The sequence below is a fragment of the Ictalurus punctatus genome, chromosome 7, assembly GCF_001660625.3.
Source record: "Ictalurus punctatus breed USDA103 chromosome 7, Coco_2.0, whole genome shotgun sequence".
NCBI classification, from domain to species: domain Eukaryota; kingdom Metazoa; phylum Chordata; class Actinopteri; order Siluriformes; family Ictaluridae; genus Ictalurus; species Ictalurus punctatus.
In genome coordinates, this window is record NC_030422.2 from 21,620,620 (window position 1) to 21,641,068 (window position 20,449).

Consider the following 20,449-nt stretch of genomic DNA (forward strand, 5'->3'; position numbering starts at 1 on the left):
ACTTCCCAAAATCATGCTGGAAGGTGTGTGGATATGTGGAAGGTGACTCTAAATCAGTGGTCACCACCCCTGTTCCTGGAGAGCTACCTTCATGAAGACTTTAGCTCCAAGCATAATTGTGCACACCTGAATCATCTAATCATTGCCTTGAGAAGTTCTTGATGAACTACCAGAGGTGTGTTAGATTTTGGTTGGAGATGAATCCAGCAGGATGCTAGCTCTCAAGGAAGAGGGTTGGTGACCATTGCTCTAAATTGAACCTTATATGTGAATGAGTGTATGAATGTTTATGTACAATGACCTGGTATGGAAGCGGTTGCTGAGGATTAATCAAGGTTGTTGAGGACGAATAAACAAAGATGACGTTTTGAGTCATTATTGATTGTCTATGAAGGAAAACCAAAAGTAAGCAGCTTGATTCAGATCAAGTGATATCACATATAATTTAAAGGTATCAAGAAACTGATCAAAGGCAAGACCCTTAATGAATAACCAGATGTGTACCAGTCATTTGAAAACAGAAAAGTGAGAAAGCCATAATGCAGCTATATTAACTACCTGACTGTGGTAAAGGGTCATGTTCTTGATCAGTGGCCCAGCAGTCTCTCCAGCTGTTCTGGGATTTGAACTGACAACCTTCCAGTCATGATCACTGAACCACTGAACCACTGATCCACGACTGTAATGAATACAGATATAATGAATCGCATGTACAGATCTTTGCCTTTTTATAGTCTTGCAGGTAAACACAAAAATGATAAATGGATTATTATTGTGATTACAGTAATGCAGCAACTCCAGGTGTACCATACTGTCTCTCTGCGCAAACGCCATGATACCTTCCTGATATTACCTATGCAAAAATCATCAATTTTTATTTGTGTCTTTCTCTCTCTCCCTCTGTCTGATCTCTCCCTTGTATGCTCCCTCTCTTCCTTCCTTCCTCTCTCTCTCTCTCTCTCTCTCTCTCTCTCTCTCTCTCTCTCTCTCTCTCTCTCTCAGCCACCACCAACTTGGACTCGGAGAGCAAGCGAACGGCCCACTTCCAATCGTCATGGCAACAGCATGTGAATGTGTTTGGCTCGTGGAGTAGGCCGGAGTGTGTGCAGGAGCTGCACCAAGAGGCTCAGCTCAACCTCCAGAGCCTGCTGCAAGGTAGGAACCTCCAGCCGCAGGGCGTGTGTGTGTAAGTTTATGTGTGTGTATGTGTGTGTGTGTGTGTGTGTGTGTGTGTGTTTGTGTGTGTGTGTGTGTGTGTGTGCGTGTGTGTGTGTGTATGTGTGTGTGTGTTCGTCGTGTGTGCTTGTGTGAGGGGTTCAGGGGGATCTGGTTAACTCAGTGACATATGTTCAGATGACTCCGCATATTGTCATTTGGAGTGTTTGTGGCTGCGTCTTCTATGCCCGCATGTATTTATTTCTATTACAAATGTCCTTGTGTGTGTGAGCGATACAGTGTTTGTATCGCTCCATGCTATGGCTGTGTCGTCTTTACATCCTGCTGGTCTCGTCCCTGCTTTTCTCTCCTTCTCTATCGCTATGATTCATACTTCTCCTTATATTGTTTTGGGGAGAAATATACAGTCCACTCTTGTCTGTTCGTTTCATTCTTACACTTGACTGAATGAATACATTGATGCAGATGCTTCCTGACGCTTCTCAGAGTGTTTACGTGTTTGTATGCAGCTTGCATTTCCTTCTCTCGTTCTCTTCGTCCTCTCCTCTCTGTCAGTCTTTGCGCTTCACATATTGATGGATTAATGGTTAAGGATGTTCAACATACTATGTGAGGGTGTGTGTGTGTTTGCTACAGTACTTGCTGAACCTTGTTTTACATTGAAAGCACAGATTTTGCTTAAACAGCACAGAGTGGGTGGTCAGCGTGCTTATGTGTGTATCTATGTGGTTCATAATTTCATATCTAGACACATATGGTATAATTGCTGCATCTTTAACGGTCGATGAGCCATTAATGATTACAGTTTTGCTTTTATGAATGACAGTTTAAGGGATGCTCAGTTTGATGTTTAGTGTGTCTCTTTACTTAAGTTCAACTTTATTAAAGCATCACTGCATGACACACCAGTGCATCAATTAAGCTGTTTTGTCCATTCAAAAGACAACTAGCCAAAAGTAGTCGAATAAAATCTAATAAATATCAGACGATACAATCCATTATATACAGTTTACGTAAACATCACATGTCACATTAGTGTAAAAGCAAGGGCAAATATTTAATAAAATATTAAGAAAATGAATTGATATAATTGAAAAAGGACAGAGGATGTCTTTTGTTGTGACACACATGGTTGTACTGTTCCATAAAGAGTAGTGATAGTTTGACATTTGACTAGTTAAAATTGTAGGAAAAGGATGTTGCTGAGGATATTTTTAAATGTTGGGAACTAACTACATCATTCGAAATTAGAAGGCTGAAATTCACTTTAACATTGTTCTCAAAAAAGTACATATCTGCTCACTTATTTTGATTTCAGTCATAATGTGAGTGTTCTTTGAGCTGTGTTCTCCAACCTTCCAGTGAGGAGCTGAAATACTGCTGATGGAAATGTTTGTTTATGTACACTTTTGTCTGAATGAAATGTGAATACACTTACTGTAGTGCCCTGATGAACCCGAACTGATGAGACATCAAAGCCTCTTTGAACTTAGTGCTTAAGCGTGTGCTTGTCAGGTGTAGCCACAAAGATGCTCTCAACCTCTTAATGTGATGTTTGTGCTGATGCAACATCCAAATCTTTGACATTTAAATGCTTAACAGTATTTTGGCCTGCTATTGGTTAAAATGACTGTAAGATTAAAGATAGCTTTAGAAATGGAGAAAATGTAGAAAATATTGAGAATGCTTGTCCTCATTTTAGGATTCTTACATTTAAGAGTAATTCAGACTGCATGTTGGCATTACAAGCAGCTCCTAAACCTTAGGGGACATCCAGAGACTCCTACAATATATCATTAAGACCAAATTACAAACGATTCTAAAAACATAACAGTAATGCTGTTATAACAGGAAAATAATCAATGATTGGATGGTGTGATGTGGCCTGATGTGAAGTAGAGCTACAGTTATAACTAGAGATGCACCGATAAAGGCTATTTTTCACGCTATGGGCCATCGGCCGATAGTTTAAAAACATCAGATGATCAGGGCCGATTATATCCTGTCAATCAAAAGAGGGCGGGAAAACACATCGATTTCGTGCTGTGTGTAAAGATGATGTCTCTTGTGTGGAATGATGACAAAACTGCAGTTTGTAATCTCTGTAAGCTCTGCACTGCTCAAATTTTACATTGGAAGTGAGCAGCAGTGAAGCGAGAGTTTCAGCGCTGAGTCTAATTTTTATTTTATTAAAGTGCCAGTACACCGTTGAAAGATTTAAATGAAGATGATTTGACAAAGAAGTATATATTGCACAGAAAAATATATTTGTAGAGTAGTGTATTTCATATCCAGTTAATGTTAATATATAAAAAAGTGTATATTATGTATGACCAGTTTGATGTCAGTGATGAAGTAGAAATGCTTTTGTTTGTGGTGAGTGAATGTGAGACTACTAGGAGGTTTTTTACAATTCAGTCAATGTTAATATGAATGAATAACATTCAATAAGTTAAGAAATCTTACTTTAATCTTCAGAATTTATTTCATGTGTTAATGTTAATTAGAGTAATGTGTTTACTGTTTATGAGACCAGTTACTGTGGAACAACTTGTTGAAATGGAGAGAATAAAGTTTTTATTTGCATTTCTTTCAGAAATATGGAATTAATTACTATTAATTAAAAAGAAGGCATAAAAGGCAGAACAATCGGTATCGGTTATCGGTAACGGCCGATATCACTCTGAATAATCGGTTATCGTATCGGCTGAGAAATTTAGCATCTCTAGTTATAACCCTGATTTTTAATTTTATTTTCCAGTAATAGCATGTCCCAAAGTGTTTTATTCCTCTTAAACCACAGCGATTTTTCAACAGTTATTTTTTTATGTGTTAATAAACATCTATAAACAGTCGTTTAAATAGCCCTGCGGTAAGGCTCTTTTAGTTATACTAAAAGAAGCAATGCGATAGTCCATGAATTGGGAACTGGCATAGATAGACTGGGAAACTCTCAGCTGTTTTGGATGTCTGTTCTATAAATCAAACAGTAAACGATTTCTCCAGACAACATGCCATCTGACAAGCCATGGTTACTGTGGCATATAATCTGCTAATTAAAAAGTCTGTTAAGCAGATACTGTAGTTGAATGCAAATAATATTAAATACTGTCCTCTAATGAATTCACACACAGTCTGACACTCTTTGCTAAGAACATTTATTTCAAATTTGGAGTCCTCTTAGAGGTCAGATTTTTTGTGAATCCAGCCCAGTGACATTACAAAATGGTACATATACTGTAAGTCCTCGCAGATGCTTTTTGTTGTACATTTAGTAGTTCACTATGGGGCAGTTATCTGGAGAGATCTCTGTTCTGTACTCATGGAGGTGTTCACTATCAGATTTTGGGGGAAAAACTTTAAAATGTGTGATTTTTAAAATAAAGGTTTAAAATAGTTTTAAATTCAAGATAATTCAAGTCTAAAAGTACAGCGGTGGAAATAAGTATTGGACGCGTTAAAAAAAACAAGGGTTAGGGTTAGGGATGCGTCAACAAGATTTAAAGACAATATGTTTAGAAGAATGGGCCAAAATCACACCTGAATACTGCAGCCGATTAATTTCTTCATACAGGAAGCGTCTTGAAGCTGTCATTACAAACAAAGGCTTCTACACCAAGTATTCAGTACTTTTCATTTAGCGTGTTCAATACTTTTTTCCCGTGTCATTCCACTTTATTACACTTAACTTTATGGACTTTAATGATGTGGATTTTTTTATATTTCTGGATTCCTTGAGTTAATACTGATGTCTGGTGAACATTTCATGTGAATAGCCTCATTGGAAATATATTTACTGAAAAGATGTTGACGCGTCCAATACTTATTTCCCCCACTATAATTCACAAACCTGTGAACGCTTAGTTTCTTAAGTATCCTCTGGACACCTCTAAATTACAATCGATCGTAAAATAGTGTAATCATGTTTAGTTGTTTACGGTTTATATTGACAGCAAGCTTTTGAGAAGGTGTTTTCTCACTTGTGATGGTATTGCAGTGGTTGTGGAGTTAGCTGAGCAGGTAGACAGCCCAGCTACTAAGAAAAGCAATGCAAGACAGGATTGACGTTTTGACATCCCTCCACCGCTCAGCAACAGTAGAAATGTAGTTAAGCAGCACAGATGAACTGGAAATAACATACTGAGTGTTTGGGTTATAAATCAAACTAATGGGGTGGTGGCTTGATGGTCAAGGTTCAGGGTTACTGATAAGAAGGTTGGGGGTTCAAGCCCCAGTACCACCAAGCTGTCACTGTTGGGCCCTTGAGCAAGGCCCTTAACTCTCTCTGCTCCCGGGGTGCTGAATCATGGCTGACCCTCCACTTTGTCCCCAACCTCCTAACATGCTGGGATATGCAAAAAGAAGAATTTCACTGTGCTGTAATGTATATGTGATTTATAAAAGACATTGCACCTTATCTTTAGTTGTTTACTAACTAGCTTCTCATGGTTGGTAAAACTGTAGCTAAATCTAAATGAAAATAATCATTATTATTAAATCCAATTTGCATGAGTCACACACATAGACTAACAACTAGATGATGAAACTTGACAAGTAGTAAGCATTTTGTTTTCACGTAGGTGACGGTTTCATTTTATTATTTGTTTATTATTTTTTATCATAGACCACCAGTGTGTCAGCCAATCATAGTGAAACATTACATTATGTGTAACAGCGGGATCAACCCCGACCTTCCTCTTAGTTCAAAAATTCCGCTGAAACTTTCATAAAAGTTCTGGACAGTTTGGTGAATAGTTTTTAAGAAGACAATCAGAGTTAGGGAAACACTTCTAGCGTTTTTGTTTGTACTTTCATTGGTAGGATTGTTTTACACATGACCTCTATTTTCTAGAAAAGATCATTTTTTTTACATTTTAAAAGCTTCCTTTTGTTAAAATCTTTACTGCTTTCAGTAAATGTGTGATTATTTTGTTTGTATTTTCTCCTAATCATGACAAAATACATCTTTCCTTTCCAGCCAAGGCACTTCACTCTCTTGCATAACACTGATCAACTATGAATGTTCAATCCTGAATAGGGACTGGAGAGAAAAGAAAAGAAAAAAAATAAAAACAAAACAGGCCCAATGAAATAGCCATAGACAAGAACAGAGGCATTGTTTTTGTCCTCTGCTCCCATGCCTTCTGTGAATCCACAAGAAAAGGGCTGACCCATATTTAATAAATGGCTGCTTTCCAGGGTGCATCTTGTTAGGCGAGTTTCTTTGAGGTTATTCGTGGCTGCTCTGGCTCTCAGCATGCATGAGTGGCTGGCTGCATTTCTGCACAAGCCGCCTGATTGGCTGAGAGCGACCGAGACATTTGTGTCCTAGCAGTGTTCAGAGGCTGAGTGGCCGAAGGCAGGTCAGCATAAGAGGGGTGGGTGTGTCCAAAATATCTTTACATACACACACGCAAAGATACACAGGTGCACAGACGAAGATACACAAAGCTGAGTGTCTTCTCTGTTCGATCCTCTTTCACATCTCCTTTGAAGTGGCTTGCAGGGTCTTCAAAGCCAAATCCTTGCTTTCACAAAGCAGCGTGTATAAATTGGTGAGTTCCTGCTGTTTGGCCCATGTGCTTGCTAGAATAGAGAAATAGAGAAAACGCAATTTGGATTTCGAACATGTTTCAGTAGGTTTACTTTGAGTACCGCAGTTTGTGTCAGTTTTATAATCTGTCAACTGTTGTGAACCAAGTTCAGAGTGATTAGGGTGCTTGGAGTCCATTTGGGATGGAATGTAAAGTGGGGTGTCTGGGGCAGTTTTGGTCTTGTTAGAGAGCTGTTTATGTAGTTGTAAAATATGAGGTCCCATGCACACAGACACCCATTAATACCTCTCTGCATTACACTCCTGTAATGGTGTTTTTGAAGGATCTTAGCTGTTTCTTGTGTTCTTTTGCACAGGAAAACATTAGATGTTTGTTGACATAGGCCTTTATAAAAGTGATTATAATCAACTTTTACTTTTTTTAAACCAAGTTTTTAAACCAAAACCTCTGCAGCACTTGCATTCCTTATCCCCTTTTTGAATTGAATGCATGCAGCAACAAGCTGATCATGTCCTGAAGATGGCTGAGCCTACAACTCCATAACTGTGAACTGAGATCCTAAGATAACAGCGACTCCAGACACACTAATCCTGTTTTAGGAACGAATAATGCTCTTAATGCTGTTTCTTTGGAACGCTTTTAGCTCTGGAACACAGGCAAATGTTTGCAGCACACAATGAGAAATGTGTTTGGTAGATACATGTTTTTAAAGTGGTGTACAGGATACTCACATGCATTTTTGCACCCCTAGCGGTGTGTGCGTGTGTGTCTATGTGTCTGTGTGTGTGTGTGTGTGTGTGTGTGTGTGTGTGTGTCCATGGAGTGGTGGGCTTTGGTCTGGGGGCTTTTGTTGACTCAAAAGGTATTCCATTGTCTCAAAGCACCCATCATTGCTAGGCAACCTAACTCTGAGATTGCGGCATCCCTTTTCTGCTTTAAGGTATCAAGTTCACTGGCCCAATACACACACACAGACATTGAAAAAACTGTGGTTTGAGTGAGAGAGAGAGGGGGAAAAGAGTGGGAGGAAGGGGAAAGTTGGGCAAAGTGTGTGTGTGTGTGTGTGTGTGTGTGTGTGTGTGTACTGTGCCTGGGGGGGTAGTGAGTGTTTTAGGGTATTCTAATAACCACAGGGAAGAGGTTGAAGACTCACATGGGAATTTTTCATTACTAATCCTATTTATAAGAACCTTGGGAACGAGAGAAATATACAAGATATTTACTTTCCCTATTGTATACTGCATATTAAGTAGTTTCTTTAAGCCTAACTGCTTTTTCATAAAGGAAGAGTCTTCATGTGCTGAGGCTAATGCTAAAGCTAAGGCTGTTTGTGTGCAGACTTTGAGGAGCAGCTGTATGATAACAGGGTAACTGGGCAGACATTCCGGCACCCTTCCTCTCAGAGCTCAGAGGACACCTCCACTACGCTCAGCCGCTCGCCTTCCTCACTCAACATCAAGAAACCAGAGTTTGTCTTCCTGGTAATTATCTGCTTGTTTTCTTGCAGATTTAAACTTTTTGTTGTGGTGGGTGCGTATGCTTTATTACATAGAATTTGTGAAAAGTTAACAGTAAACATGGGTAGGTGTACCCCACAGACAAAATGTCTCATTTCTGTATTCCAAACATTGATGATGACTGAAGTTCCTCTACGTTCAGGCATGATTATATGACACCAGGGGTAACGGTGGCGTAATGATTAGCATGTTAGCCTCGCACCTCCAGGATTGGGGGTTCATTTCCCGTCTCTGTCCTGTGTGCGGAGCCTGTATGTACTCCCCGTGCTTCAGGGGTTTCCTCCGCTTTCCTCCCCCTTCCCCATTGTAGGCTGATTGGCATTTCGAAATCGTCCATAGTGTGTGAGTGTGTGTGATTGTACCCTGTGATGGGTCGACTCGCCATACAGGATGCCCTGCCTTGTGCCCCGAGTCCCCTGGGATAGGCTCCAAGCTCCCCCACGACCTTGTGTAGGAAAAGCGGTACAGAAAATGGGTGATTGAATTATGTGACACCTCGTTTGTGTATGACTTTTCTTTTGCGCTTGAACAATTAAGTATACTCAGTCATTCTAAATTCCCAGAAAGTCTTAGAGAGTGAATGCCCTCCCTGACACACTTGATCATCAGCTGTCAGACTTAAAACAAAAAAGAACCATATTTCTACTTTTTAAAGAGATGAAATCAAGAAGCCTAAAAGGTTTCTTGTAAGGTGCCCCAAAACAGAGGGTCTCCTCTTCGGAGAGGGGTCCAAGTACAAGCCGTTTAGAAAGTTAGGAATGCTTAATTTTACAAGTGTAATTAATGAGCTGTTACTTCCTTCATGAATAATCTAATTCAGCTAATCCATTTTTCAATCTGTCTCCCTAGCCTGCGAATAAACAGGTGTGTGAGGATGAGACCACGTCATTAGGAATCCGGGCTCAGGACCCGGCCGCTTGTGGCTCAGACCGCTCCCTCCTGGGCTGGAATTCTTCAGTGGGGCCCCCAGTTGCTGAAAAACCTCGCTGGCACCTGAGTCGACACTCGTCTGCACACCTCGTCCCCATTGATGTCACAGGTAACGGACACTTAACATAGCCCGCTCTTGCACTTTACATTGCACTTTGTTTTGATCAACAAGATTTTCTGATTCCTCTGAGTCACAGTTTGCTTTTGTATGTTATTAGCAATAAGTAATATTTGCCTTTTCTATTCATTAAATATGATCTTTGCTCCTCAGATAAATGAAAGGACGTTTCATTTCAAGACATTGAACATTTTAATAAGTGTGTCTAGTTGCTTAGATTTTAGTTACTCTGATGTCTGAACTGAGGTTCAGCCCGGGTCAGGAATTTTAGGATTTCCTACATGACATCACTTTCCTCATATTGTTTCCTTGCTACATTTCCTACTTGTATTTTCATGTTGATACTCAAATTGCCCAGCCTGAGTGATATAACTTGTACCACATGCCAAATCATCTCCTCATTTCCACTCATGGGTGCTGGGACATTTTTTATCCATGAGTACCTCCTACCGCTCTCAAGCTGTCACCCTGTTTTAGTCAGATATTAGCTCTTTATTTGGCATAGCACTAGCACTTCCGGTCTCTGGGTTCTCCTATTCCTTCCTCATCATTCATTTCTAATGCTCAGTCTTCTACTGTGTCTCTCTTTTGCTCCTCTTTCCATGTATTCCTCTTCTCTGATTGTCCCCCTTTTGTGCTGTCTATTTCCTCTCTCAGGGGCTCAGTGCAGTAGAATAGGCTAGGTCTGTAAACTCTGTTAATGCCATGCTCCGGCAGCCTGGGGTCTAATGCACAAAGAGGTGCCATTCCGCCTAAGAAAATGAACAGGTAGCTGTTGCCATGGCAACGCCCAACTCTTCCCTCTTAGCTTGGTGAAGAGGAATGGCAACACTGCTCAGAGTGAAAGAAAGGGATGGAAACAGTGACAAAGAGGGTGTATGATTGTAAAAGAGTAGGAGGGAGAGCCTCTTTTCCCCTCCTCTTTTTTCATTTTCATGAATGGCACAAGCACACATGTTAGAGAGAGTGTAGCTTCCTCGGATGTTTTGTGAGAGAGCGGACAGAGTAGGTTTGTGCAATGTAGCCATGGTGGCTCAGTGGTTAAGGCTTGGGTTACTGATCGCAAGCTTGTGGGTTCAAATGCCAGCACCACTAAGCTGATACTGTTGTGTTCTTGAACAAAACCCTTAACCTTCAAATGCCCAGTTGAATCTGTCCCAGTTACATGGATACAAACATCAGATAAATGTGCAATATTTTCTTCCTACAGCACGATTCATGTGAAGAAAATATATTGTGTTTTACATGCATCTTTTTTGCATCAAACATAGTCTTAATGCACCCCTAGTAACTCTGCAATACTAAAATTTACACTACAGTTGAACGTTTGGGAATGTACTGGAGTTGAGAAATATAATTTTGATAAGGGCAGGTGCAGGTTTAAAAAGTAATTGCACATTGTTGTTGTTGTTGTTGTTGTTGTTGTTTAATCAGTCCATGAATATCAGCCCTTTTATCAGAACCATTCACTCAGACACTGTTACTGTCTACATGTCTAGTGTCGTATTCCATTTCCTAAATATCAACTAGTTACCAACAAGTCACGAGTAATTCTTCATCTCATGCTGGCCATACTGCTTGGTGGATATAGTATGCTGTGAACCAATCAAATCAGATATTTTTAATTGACATTTCTAGAAGGTACGTGTCTAGAATATGTCTGTTTTGTGAAGTAGATGTACATCTAGACTAAAACCCGTTATTAACCCGATTCAGCTTACTATTTGTCTAAAATCTTCAAAACGATTTAATTCTGATCTGTTTGGTCAGGTGGCCATTTATATTTAAAGGCATAGTGTGCCTCAGAAACAAATTATTTGATCATTTATATATTTTACATACATATATTTTGACAAAGGTCTGTCACTCAGATTGAGAAGTGGTATCTCATGTCTTGCCTCAGGCCAGAGCTTTGATAAGCACGCCAGCGAACTCCAGGCCCCCTTTAGAACTGAAAAGGCGGTTAACCCAAAGACCATCCGCCGCCCAAGGAGTGTGATCGCAGGCCCTGATGTCACGCTGCACTGCCAAGGTGACCAATAGGAAGTTAGGAAGTTCTGATAGGGACTGAGAGCAAGAGGAAGTAAACAAAAACAGCCAGGTCAATGGGCCACAATGTGTGCTTTCTTGCTACTACTGTATGTATGTATGCTTTTTTGGCCTCAGTGGAAGAACATATGGGCTTTCACACATTATTCAGTACAAAAAAATTGCATGCTTCTAGAATTATGGTAAATATGTTTGTGCTCTTGGTTTCTAAGTTCAGTCTGTGTTATCTCTCTCTTAGGTGATGGCAAGATTCTTGCTGTTGATCTGATACAAGGTGCCTGTTCTCCTGATTCTTCCCAGCCAAGGTCTCTCGAACCCACCACAGAGAATACAGGCGAGCAGCACATACCCTTACGGAAAACCCAGAGTGACAGAGAGCACAGTGTCCCCCCATCCCCCAAAGCCCCCACAGGCATGATGGACCATGCTACTCTTATGTGCCCCAGCTCTTCCTGGAATGGCCCAAAGGGTTCCACTTTTTCTCCCTCCTGGAATGACTCCTACAACTATGCCCTGACCCCAAACCCTGTTGCCAAGCAGCCTTTGTCCAAACCTGGAACATTAGACTCTGGTGGAGGTGGCCTCATGTGCCCTTCCCAAAGCAGCTCTGCCATGTCCATGAGCACTGTATCACACTCTAGCTCATTCACTTTCATCTCAGAACCTTCTGGGCACAGGGCATATGCAGTCACACATGAAAATGCAATTAAAGGAAAAAGAAAGGAGACTGAGGGTGCAGCATCCAGCCCAGCTACCGGTAATGACCTCAACAAGTGTGAGCAAGAGAACAGATCAACACGAGCCAATGCTTTCAAGTTTCGGGAACGCTCCCTTTCAACACCAACAGATTCTGGATCTCTCTGCTCAACAGACAACATGTGCTGTCCAGGGGAGACAGTACCAACAGTCAGAGAAGGTGAGAGCTATGCCTTGCTGTACCCTAGCAACAGCTCTGAGGACAACACCAGTACTGACAATGTATCTGTAGCAACAGGGTCTGACTTCTTCCCAGTGAGTAGACTGAGGTCACGATCACGAAGCATCTCACTGAAGAAGCCCAAAAAGAAGCCACCACCTCCAGTACGCAGCGTGTCTCTAGTAAAGAACTTGTCAGCAATTGGTGGGATGGGCCCACACCATGGTGAAGGACATATCAAAGACGGTAGGCCTAAGAGCCTCTTCATACCACGAGATAATAATTTCCAGGATTCATTCCGGCCCGAGTTTCTTATGGCATCTAGACCAGATGAGGAGGCACACAGCAGTTTGGAGACAGCCTCTGATACATCTCAGCCCCTTGACAGAGAAGTTGACCTAGCCTTCCCCCCTCACTGGCAGCTCAGTGAGTGGAAGTCCAACAATGACCCTTATCGTTCATTATCAGGCTCCAGCACCGCTACAGGTACAACAGTAATTGAATGCATTAAAGTACGTGGAAGCTCAGAATCCCTGAATTCACCATCAACCTCTCGCGCTACTTCCCCTTCCCCACTTTCAATTGAAGCTGAGACTAAGGTCTCTCCATTCAAGCCTCCATGCCTTATGTCCCCCTCAAGTGGATACTCTAGTCAGTCTGAGACTCCCACCCCAACTATTACAAACTCTGTTATCACTGGACTCACCCCAACAGGGTGCAAGATGCGCCCAAAGATCCCAGAGAGGAAGTCATCACTTCCAGCCACCTCACCAAAAGACAAATCTCAGTCTCGCCTCTCTTTTGAGTTACCTGTGAATTCCCCAGTAGACTTGTCGTCTGTCAAACCCAAACCTAAAGCTAGCCGGAGACACTCAGACACATCTACCACCAGCAAACCAGGAAAACTAAGTCAGTCATCACAGCCCATGGTTACCACAACAGATCTGCGAAATATCAGACTCCGTTCAGTAAGCCGCTCAGAACTTGAGGACAGTCCTGATGGCTCCTCTGACATCATAGAGGAGGAACAAGGACGTGATATTAGCCCTCCTACCACCCCATATAGCTCTAAACCACCCAAGCCACCAGTTGCAGTAAAGCCACCACTCCCAAAACGACCCATAAACTTGATGCTCAAGTCTCCCTCATCATCACCTCATGCTCAGGAATCTCCACCAGCCTCCCCAATAGACCGACCAATGCCTGTAGCCAACATCTACATGGTGGTCAGGAAGCCTAAGCCTAAGAGGCCATCCCAATCATCAATCAGTCCAACTGTAGTTACACCTCAAGAGCAGGTGCCAAGACATCCACCCCCTCTACCTGAGCTTGACCTAGAACATGGGATACCAATTGAGGAGGATTTTACCTTTCCTAGCAGTCCAGAGAAAGAGGACATAGGCAAGACTCTTCGTAGTCAAAGTCCCATTTCCTGTATAGCTGAATTTGACAAGAAGAAAGCCAAGGTACCACCACCAGTACCCAAAAAGCCAAATGTTCTTCTCTTACCTTCCCCTACTGTCCAGGCACCAAGCAATGGCACTACAGAAAAACAAAGCCTCCTACTTGACAGTGGTTCTCAGTCACCACTAGGCCCATCACCTTTTGAAGCTGAGGAGGCGTCTTATAACGAAGATGACCAAGAAACACCTACTAACCAAGAGATTCCAGGAAGGTGTGAGACCGATACACAACATGAAAATCAAAGCCGCCTCGAAGTTCTTGGAAATGAAGAAAACCATGATATACCAGAGGATGGCACCACTAAGGATATTGGATCTATTCAAGATATTGACATAAAGGAATTCACTGCAGATATAATGACAGGTATGTTATATTTTTAAAACATATGCTATGATTTAGATAGAAATAACAATTAATAATAATTATAACATATAACATATACAGGTGCATCTAAAAAAAATTAGAATATCATGAAAAAGTTATTTTTTTCCCCGTAATTGAATTCAAAATGTGGAACTTTCATATATTCTTGATTTGTTACACATAAAGTGAAATATTTCAAACCTTTTTTTGTTTTAATCTTGATGATTATGGCTTACAGCTCATGGAAATCAAAAATCCAGTATCTCAAAATATTAGAATAAAGAAATGTCGACCTTCTGAAAAGTATGTTAATTTATGCACTCAATACTTGGTGGGGCTTTAATCCTTTTTCATGAATTACTGCATCAATGCGGCATGGCATGGAGGCAATCAGCCTGTGGCACTGCTGAGGTGTTATAGAAGCCCAGGTTGCTTTGATAACGGAATTCAGCTCGTCTGTATTGCTGGGGTTGATGTCTCTCATAGATTCTCGATGGGGTTCAGGTCAGGCGAGTTGTCTGGCCAATCAAGCACTGTAACACCATGGTCAGAAAACCAGTTACTAGTAGTTTGGGCATTCTGGGCAGGTGCCAAGTCCTGCTGGAAAAGGAAATCAGTATCTCCATAAAGCTCGTCAGCAGATGGAAGCATGAAGTGCTCTAAAATCTCCTGGTAGACGCTGCATTGACTCTCGACTTGAGAAAACACAGTGGAACAACACCAGCAGATGACATGGCACTCCAAACCATCACTGACTGTGGAAACTTCACACTGAACTTCCAGAAACGTGGATTCTATGCTCAGGAAAGCTTTGCAGGTGTTTTGAGTTAATTAGCTGATTAGAACTCTTCTCAGGTTGACATTTCTGCTTTATAAATTCTTTATTCTAATATTTTGAGATACTGGATTTTTGATTTCCATGACCTGTAAGCTGTAATCGTCACAATTAAAAAAAAAAAAAAGCCTTGAAATATTTCCCTTTATGTGTAATGACTCTAAAATATATGAAGGTTCCATTTTTGTAATTAAATTATGGGAAAAAATGAACTTTTCCACAATATTCTAATTTTTTGAGATGAACCTGTATATAGCATATAATTGATCGAGCTTGTTAATTTTAATATGCATACACTATAGAGGGTTATGTGTCTCAAGTAAATGTGTCTCTTTAAAAATGTGCTCACAGAAGCTCCACTGGAGGAAAACAGCTCTGTCAAGGATAAGACAGAACTGCATATCACTGAAGAAACAGATGATGATGTGCTTGTCCACACACCTACCACCCATACAACTGAAGACCTTTTCACCATCATACACAGGTCTCACAAATACTGGTTCATTATAGTTATTGCCTGTTGACTGATCAGCTGCAATCAACCGTAACGAACATTAATAACAAAGCATCAATACCTTAGTAATACAAAAAACATTGTACCTGCTTTTTTAGAAATAATCTAACAATGGATTTTTCTTACCCAGATCGAAGCGGAAAGTCCTTGGCCGTAAGGAGCCAGCTTTTGGCAGTCGTCAGAGCCTTGTGTCACCTGTGAAAAGCAGCAGCAGTGACATTCGAACACTGACACTGGGCAGCACTCCAAGGTCACACTCTCGGAATGAGAACTTCATGGCTCTTCTCCAGAAGAAGGGCACTAAGTCAAGTAGTGGAACGCGGGTCTCTGCCATGGAACTGCTGAAGAGCACAAACCCTTTGGCTCGCCGTGTCACTGAGTTTTCTCAGTCAGATCTGGATGCTGCTGGAACCAACCCATCAAAAATGGCTCTACCAGACCAGTGATTCCACTTGTAGACAACCAAATGTAATGGCTGATTTTCAGTTAGTGCTCCACTGCACATCTAAATGGTTTTACTTCCCAGGATCTTACACTGCCTGAAGTGAGTTGTTTTGATCCCTGGGTCTCACCTTTTTGTCATGTTGCTGTGGAGTGCTGTCCATATCAAAGGAAAGGAACCCAGTGTTGATGTGAGGTTCTGAAATAGTTGGGTTAGCATTGTATTTTACCACTGAGAATGTGTTATATTAACTCCTCTGACAATTTGTCAATGCCCACCTTTAAAATGCAGACTTATTGCAAGTCTAGACAAGACTATTAATATTTCTGTTGTGATTAGGATGGAGTTCACACAACAAGCATGATTGTCCTAGTCAGAAAGAGAAAAATTCTATATAGAAAATGTAAATCAGATTCCCTTAAAAAGCACTTACAAAAGTAGTTTATTTCCAAAACAAAAAAAAAAAAAGATATAAAAGGCCCAGTTTAGCCTCCTGGGATTTATTTAACCCAGAATAAAACTAAATATACAATATTTAAGTATACGTTTAGAATTTTTGTGACTTTCTTGAAAACTGCCTATTTCCAGCATGTTTACAACAAACTGGGACTAAAGTCACAATATGGACAACCTTCATGCAATATACTTCATCTGAATCTAAATGATAGTTCTTCCCTCACTGCCAGTAGTGGTACACAGTGGGTATTAGTGTTGTGTATGTGTAGCATGTACACACAATGAAAAACCAAAACCACCACAGAACAGATTAGGAGAACAGTACCAAAAAAAAAAAAAAAAGCAAAGAAAGCAAGAACACAGAAATGTTCAATGACTATAGACAGAAGGATTCAAATCCTCCTAATGGGGTGTTTGATCCTGGTTGTCTAGTATGGAAAACCTGTCAAGGGGTTTGTTGTTCTGGCTAACGAATGAAAAGTCTGCATGTTTAACATGCAAGGAACCAAGGAAGGGAGTTGCCAAGGACTACGAATGGTTAAAAAAAGAGAACTTCATATTGTCACCTCCATATCCTTTTGACCAGACCTTTGGGAGATGTGGTGCTGTAGACTGCTATAATCACCACATACCCAAATTTAAAGCTGCAGCTATAATGTGTTCCTGAACATTTTATCTATGTCCACGTTGTATTTGTCATTCACTATATGATCATTTCATACTATGCATCAAGGCTGGATGTGCTGCTTCTTTGCCAGTTAAGGCAAATTAGCAGTGAAAGCCTATGAATGTCAGGAAGAAGGAACAAATTTCAACAGTTTACTTTAGTTATCTGTGTTTTATTGGTATTTTTTGTATAGTCATCGCCCATGTCACTGCAGAAAAAGAAAATTATTTCTATGGTATTATGCATAGACAGAGACTATCACAAGAAACTGAGACCTGTGTAAGTCTCAACATCAGATGTTTGGAGACAAAAAGACAGAATCATTTGGTGAGCAAAGCATTTCCCACAAAGACTACTTGTTCCTTCCCATTCCTTTCAAATATTTTCTCCCACATGTGACTGTGCATCTCTGGCTCCCAATCAGAAGAAACCTGGTGCTATTGAGCCAGAGCACCCTCTGCAGTCCAGGAGGGGAAGCACACCTGGGGAAAAAATGTGTTCTGACTCTCCTGAACACTGAGGATGAAGATTAAATAATTTTATTATTATTATTATTATTATTATTATTATTATTATTATTATTATTATTATTATTATTATATAAGTCCTTCAGGTATTCTGATAGCATCTAAATATAACAAAGAATATGAAATATTACATTAAAATAGTGAGTGAAGCTTGTTTTCAGTATTTAGTGAATGGAAAAAAAAGACAACCAGTGTTTGTTTGCCTTGTACTCTGGCGTCAAGCCTGTGTTTTTAAATGCCTTGGTAATGCACTTCTGTAGAAATATCCAGAGTTTCTTTTAGTCTTTTTATGAATACTACTCTAACGGTCATCATTACTCTTGTGTACTCTGTGCTGCATCAATTCTTCATCAATAATAGTGTCAAAATTTCCAGAGGAAGGTGGAGAGGGAGCGAGAAAGTCAAAATGCTTAGATAAACAAAGAGTAAAGTATGTACGGGGATAAAACAGACTGTTAGAAGCCACGTGTTAAGTCACTGAGAGTTTTCACAGAAATCTAAACACGATGTAGACTGTACATTCTGCCACACAGACCAGAATGGGAATTACAGATTTCTTTATGTGACAGCCTACAGTGAAAACATATTCTTACTTCTGTATTCTTCCTCCTTTCTTCCTCCATCGTAGCCTCTTTCCCATTAGTCTAATGACACCCACAGGAGCTCACGTTTGTACACAGAGGAGAGATGAATCCCAAAAACACCCCAACAAAGTGAGAGCACAGTAAACATTGAGAAATTAAGAGCCTACAGGGTCTAGTTTCCAAAAGCATTGTGCTTCGGATCAGCAACTATTGGTCAGAGTGTTTAAAGTGACGCTCATGCACTTAAAACATTTTAGGCATCAATCCGTCCCCCTCTATGCCTAAAATGTACCTCACGACAAATGACTTTCAGCCAGTGCCAAATTCAAAAACATACACTGTATATAACATGTAATTCTAAGATACAGCTTTGTCAAATTTTATCACAGAGATGACTATTACAGAAGATTATTAAGGCTATTGAAGATCAGCTTAGAGTTTGCTGACTCTCTGAAAAAAAAAAAAGCTTTATTTGCCCCTTGTGCTTGGGACAAAATCAGTTGGGTGGGAAAGAAAGAAAGTACTGGGAATTCTATTTTTGTTATTTTATCATTGGAAAGACATATATAAAAATTCTGAATATTATGAACCTCCCTCTCCAGCAGTAAGGATATGTAGCTGTGAGCTCTTCAAGCAGCTATGTCTTGCCTATGTGCTACAAAAAAGTTACATAAATAAATTATTTTTCTTGCTTAAACACTCTTTTGGAGTCTTCATTTTTAGTTAATGGTATTTAGAGACAGAAAGACAATGTACAGGTATGATGATGCAGGTTATTTATCAATTATTCAAATAGTTCTGATATGTTTTATTCAATTTAAGGTTTGTATTATAGTAAAAAAAAAAAGTTCTTTTACTGAGTTTGACATGAGTATCAGATTAAAACTGTATTCAGAATATTGACTTTTGTTTTCTTTCAAAACACTGAAGAGTGGAAAATTATTCATTTCATAGTTTATGTAATAGTGCCTGGACAGAAAAGTTAGGACTGCATTGCCCTCTTGTGGATATCTTGGTGTGGGCCAAGTGTAGGCAACAAAAACAGCAGCCTTTATTCAAAAATAAATAAACAAAACAACAACAACAGAAACAATAAATGAATAAATAAATAAACTAAAAGATTAGGGTTAGATTTGGTGTAGGCATAACATTAATTAGCTGTATTAATAATTATGTCAGTGGAGGATCCTGACACGGACATGTGTGTGTGTGTGTGTGTGTGTGTGTGTGTGTGTGTGTGTGTGTGTGTGTGTGTGTGTGTGTGCGCGTGTGTTTCTGGGCCTGTGGAGTATAGGGTTGCATACATGTGGGCTGAAACTACATTAGAGCATCACCAAGGCCACAAACAATCTGAAGAATCTCTGCTCTACAGAATGAGGCCCAGATGCATGGCCTCATGCAGAAAAGTGTACAGTAGCAGTAGCATCACTTGCTTTTGTTTGTAGTGAATATATGACATGTTTAGCAAACACCCCTGCATTTTTTTATTGTGTGATTCTGTTAGATATGCATCGGTAATGCATACTTTTAAGAGAGCAACACTTTTTTTGCTAATGATTCATTTTCCCTAAAAATAATAATAGCTCATGTACAATACTGCCCAGATAAGGTGAACGAAACAAACACAAAATGGCATTAAGAAGTTATCCCCGAAGTTACTAGAACTCAAATCTGTGTTTTCAGCTTCCTTTGTAACCTTAGAGCCGTCTGTGTTATGCTTTGGAAAGGGGAGGGAATGGAGAAAGAATCCCTGGTTGGTCCATGTGCTGACGACTTCTGCTTCAGAGCAAGCTGAGCCCTGTGCCATCAGCCGAGCGTTTCCTGTTTCTGACAAGCACAGTGCACTGCTGCACGTTAGAGGCCCATATTTTATCAAAGTGGAACACACACACACACAAACACACACACACACACACACACACACACACACACACACACACACACACACACACACACACACATGTGCACAGAGCGCCCTGCAGAGGAAAGCCTGCTATCACTTTACAGATACACAGCCACACGGAGGATGTTCTGATGGACTCCTAGTCTTTGATAGTCCCTAGGTCAGGCATGTCTGTGCTCATGGGGTCCTACTTCACACCGGATGTCTGAGTCTGACCCTTCCAGGTGGTGGGCACAGAAGCAAGAAAAGTGGATTTTCATCTGTGGTTTAAATGCTTGATGGCAGTCTGTGCTGCTGAGGTGGAATGGTTTTATTTTTGGGATCTCATGGAGCCTCATCTACAGTGATGCAGCCTGAGGAGCCTGTGCGGCAGGAACTGCAGTTTTATTATGTGGTGAGTTATTACTGTATGCAGTATACAGTGGTTTAATGT

General features: G+C 40.5%; 2 protein-coding genes across 9 annotated transcripts in view; both read left to right on the top strand.

The window, feature by feature from the left end:
* nhsl2 (NHS-like 2) overlaps window positions 1-18,810 on the top strand; it is an 86,650-nt gene extending 67,840 nt beyond the window's left edge. For 4 of the 6 annotated variants that reach the window (XM_053681414.1, XM_047156844.2, XM_053681417.1 and 1 more), the window contains exons 2-8: window positions 1,003-1,155; window positions 8,070-8,212; window positions 9,098-9,287; window positions 11,200-11,328; window positions 11,584-14,088; window positions 15,275-15,407; window positions 15,568-18,810. In XM_053681414.1, coding sequence (XP_053537389.1) covers window positions 1,003-1,155; window positions 8,070-8,212; window positions 9,098-9,287; window positions 11,200-11,328; window positions 11,584-14,088; window positions 15,275-15,407; window positions 15,568-15,883 — 3,569 coding nt within the window. In that variant the 3' untranslated portion in view covers window positions 15,884-18,810. The remainder of the gene's footprint in view (window positions 1-1,002; window positions 1,156-8,069; window positions 8,213-9,097; window positions 9,288-11,199; window positions 11,329-11,583; window positions 14,089-15,274; window positions 15,408-15,567) is intronic. The other 2 variants (XM_053681415.1, XM_053681416.1) reach the window with 1 other exon arrangement.
* Window positions 18,811-19,932: 1,122 nt separating this feature from the next.
* arhgap36 (Rho GTPase activating protein 36) overlaps window positions 19,933-20,449 on the top strand; it is a 42,499-nt gene continuing 41,982 nt past the window's right edge. Inside the window, exon 1 of one of the 3 annotated variants that reach the window (XM_017471479.3) lies at window positions 19,933-20,410. In XM_017471479.3, coding sequence (XP_017326968.1) covers window positions 20,321-20,410 — 90 coding nt within the window. In that variant the 5' untranslated portion in view covers window positions 19,933-20,320. The remainder of the gene's footprint in view (window positions 20,411-20,449) is intronic. The other 2 variants (XM_017471478.3, XM_047156848.2) reach the window with 2 other exon arrangements.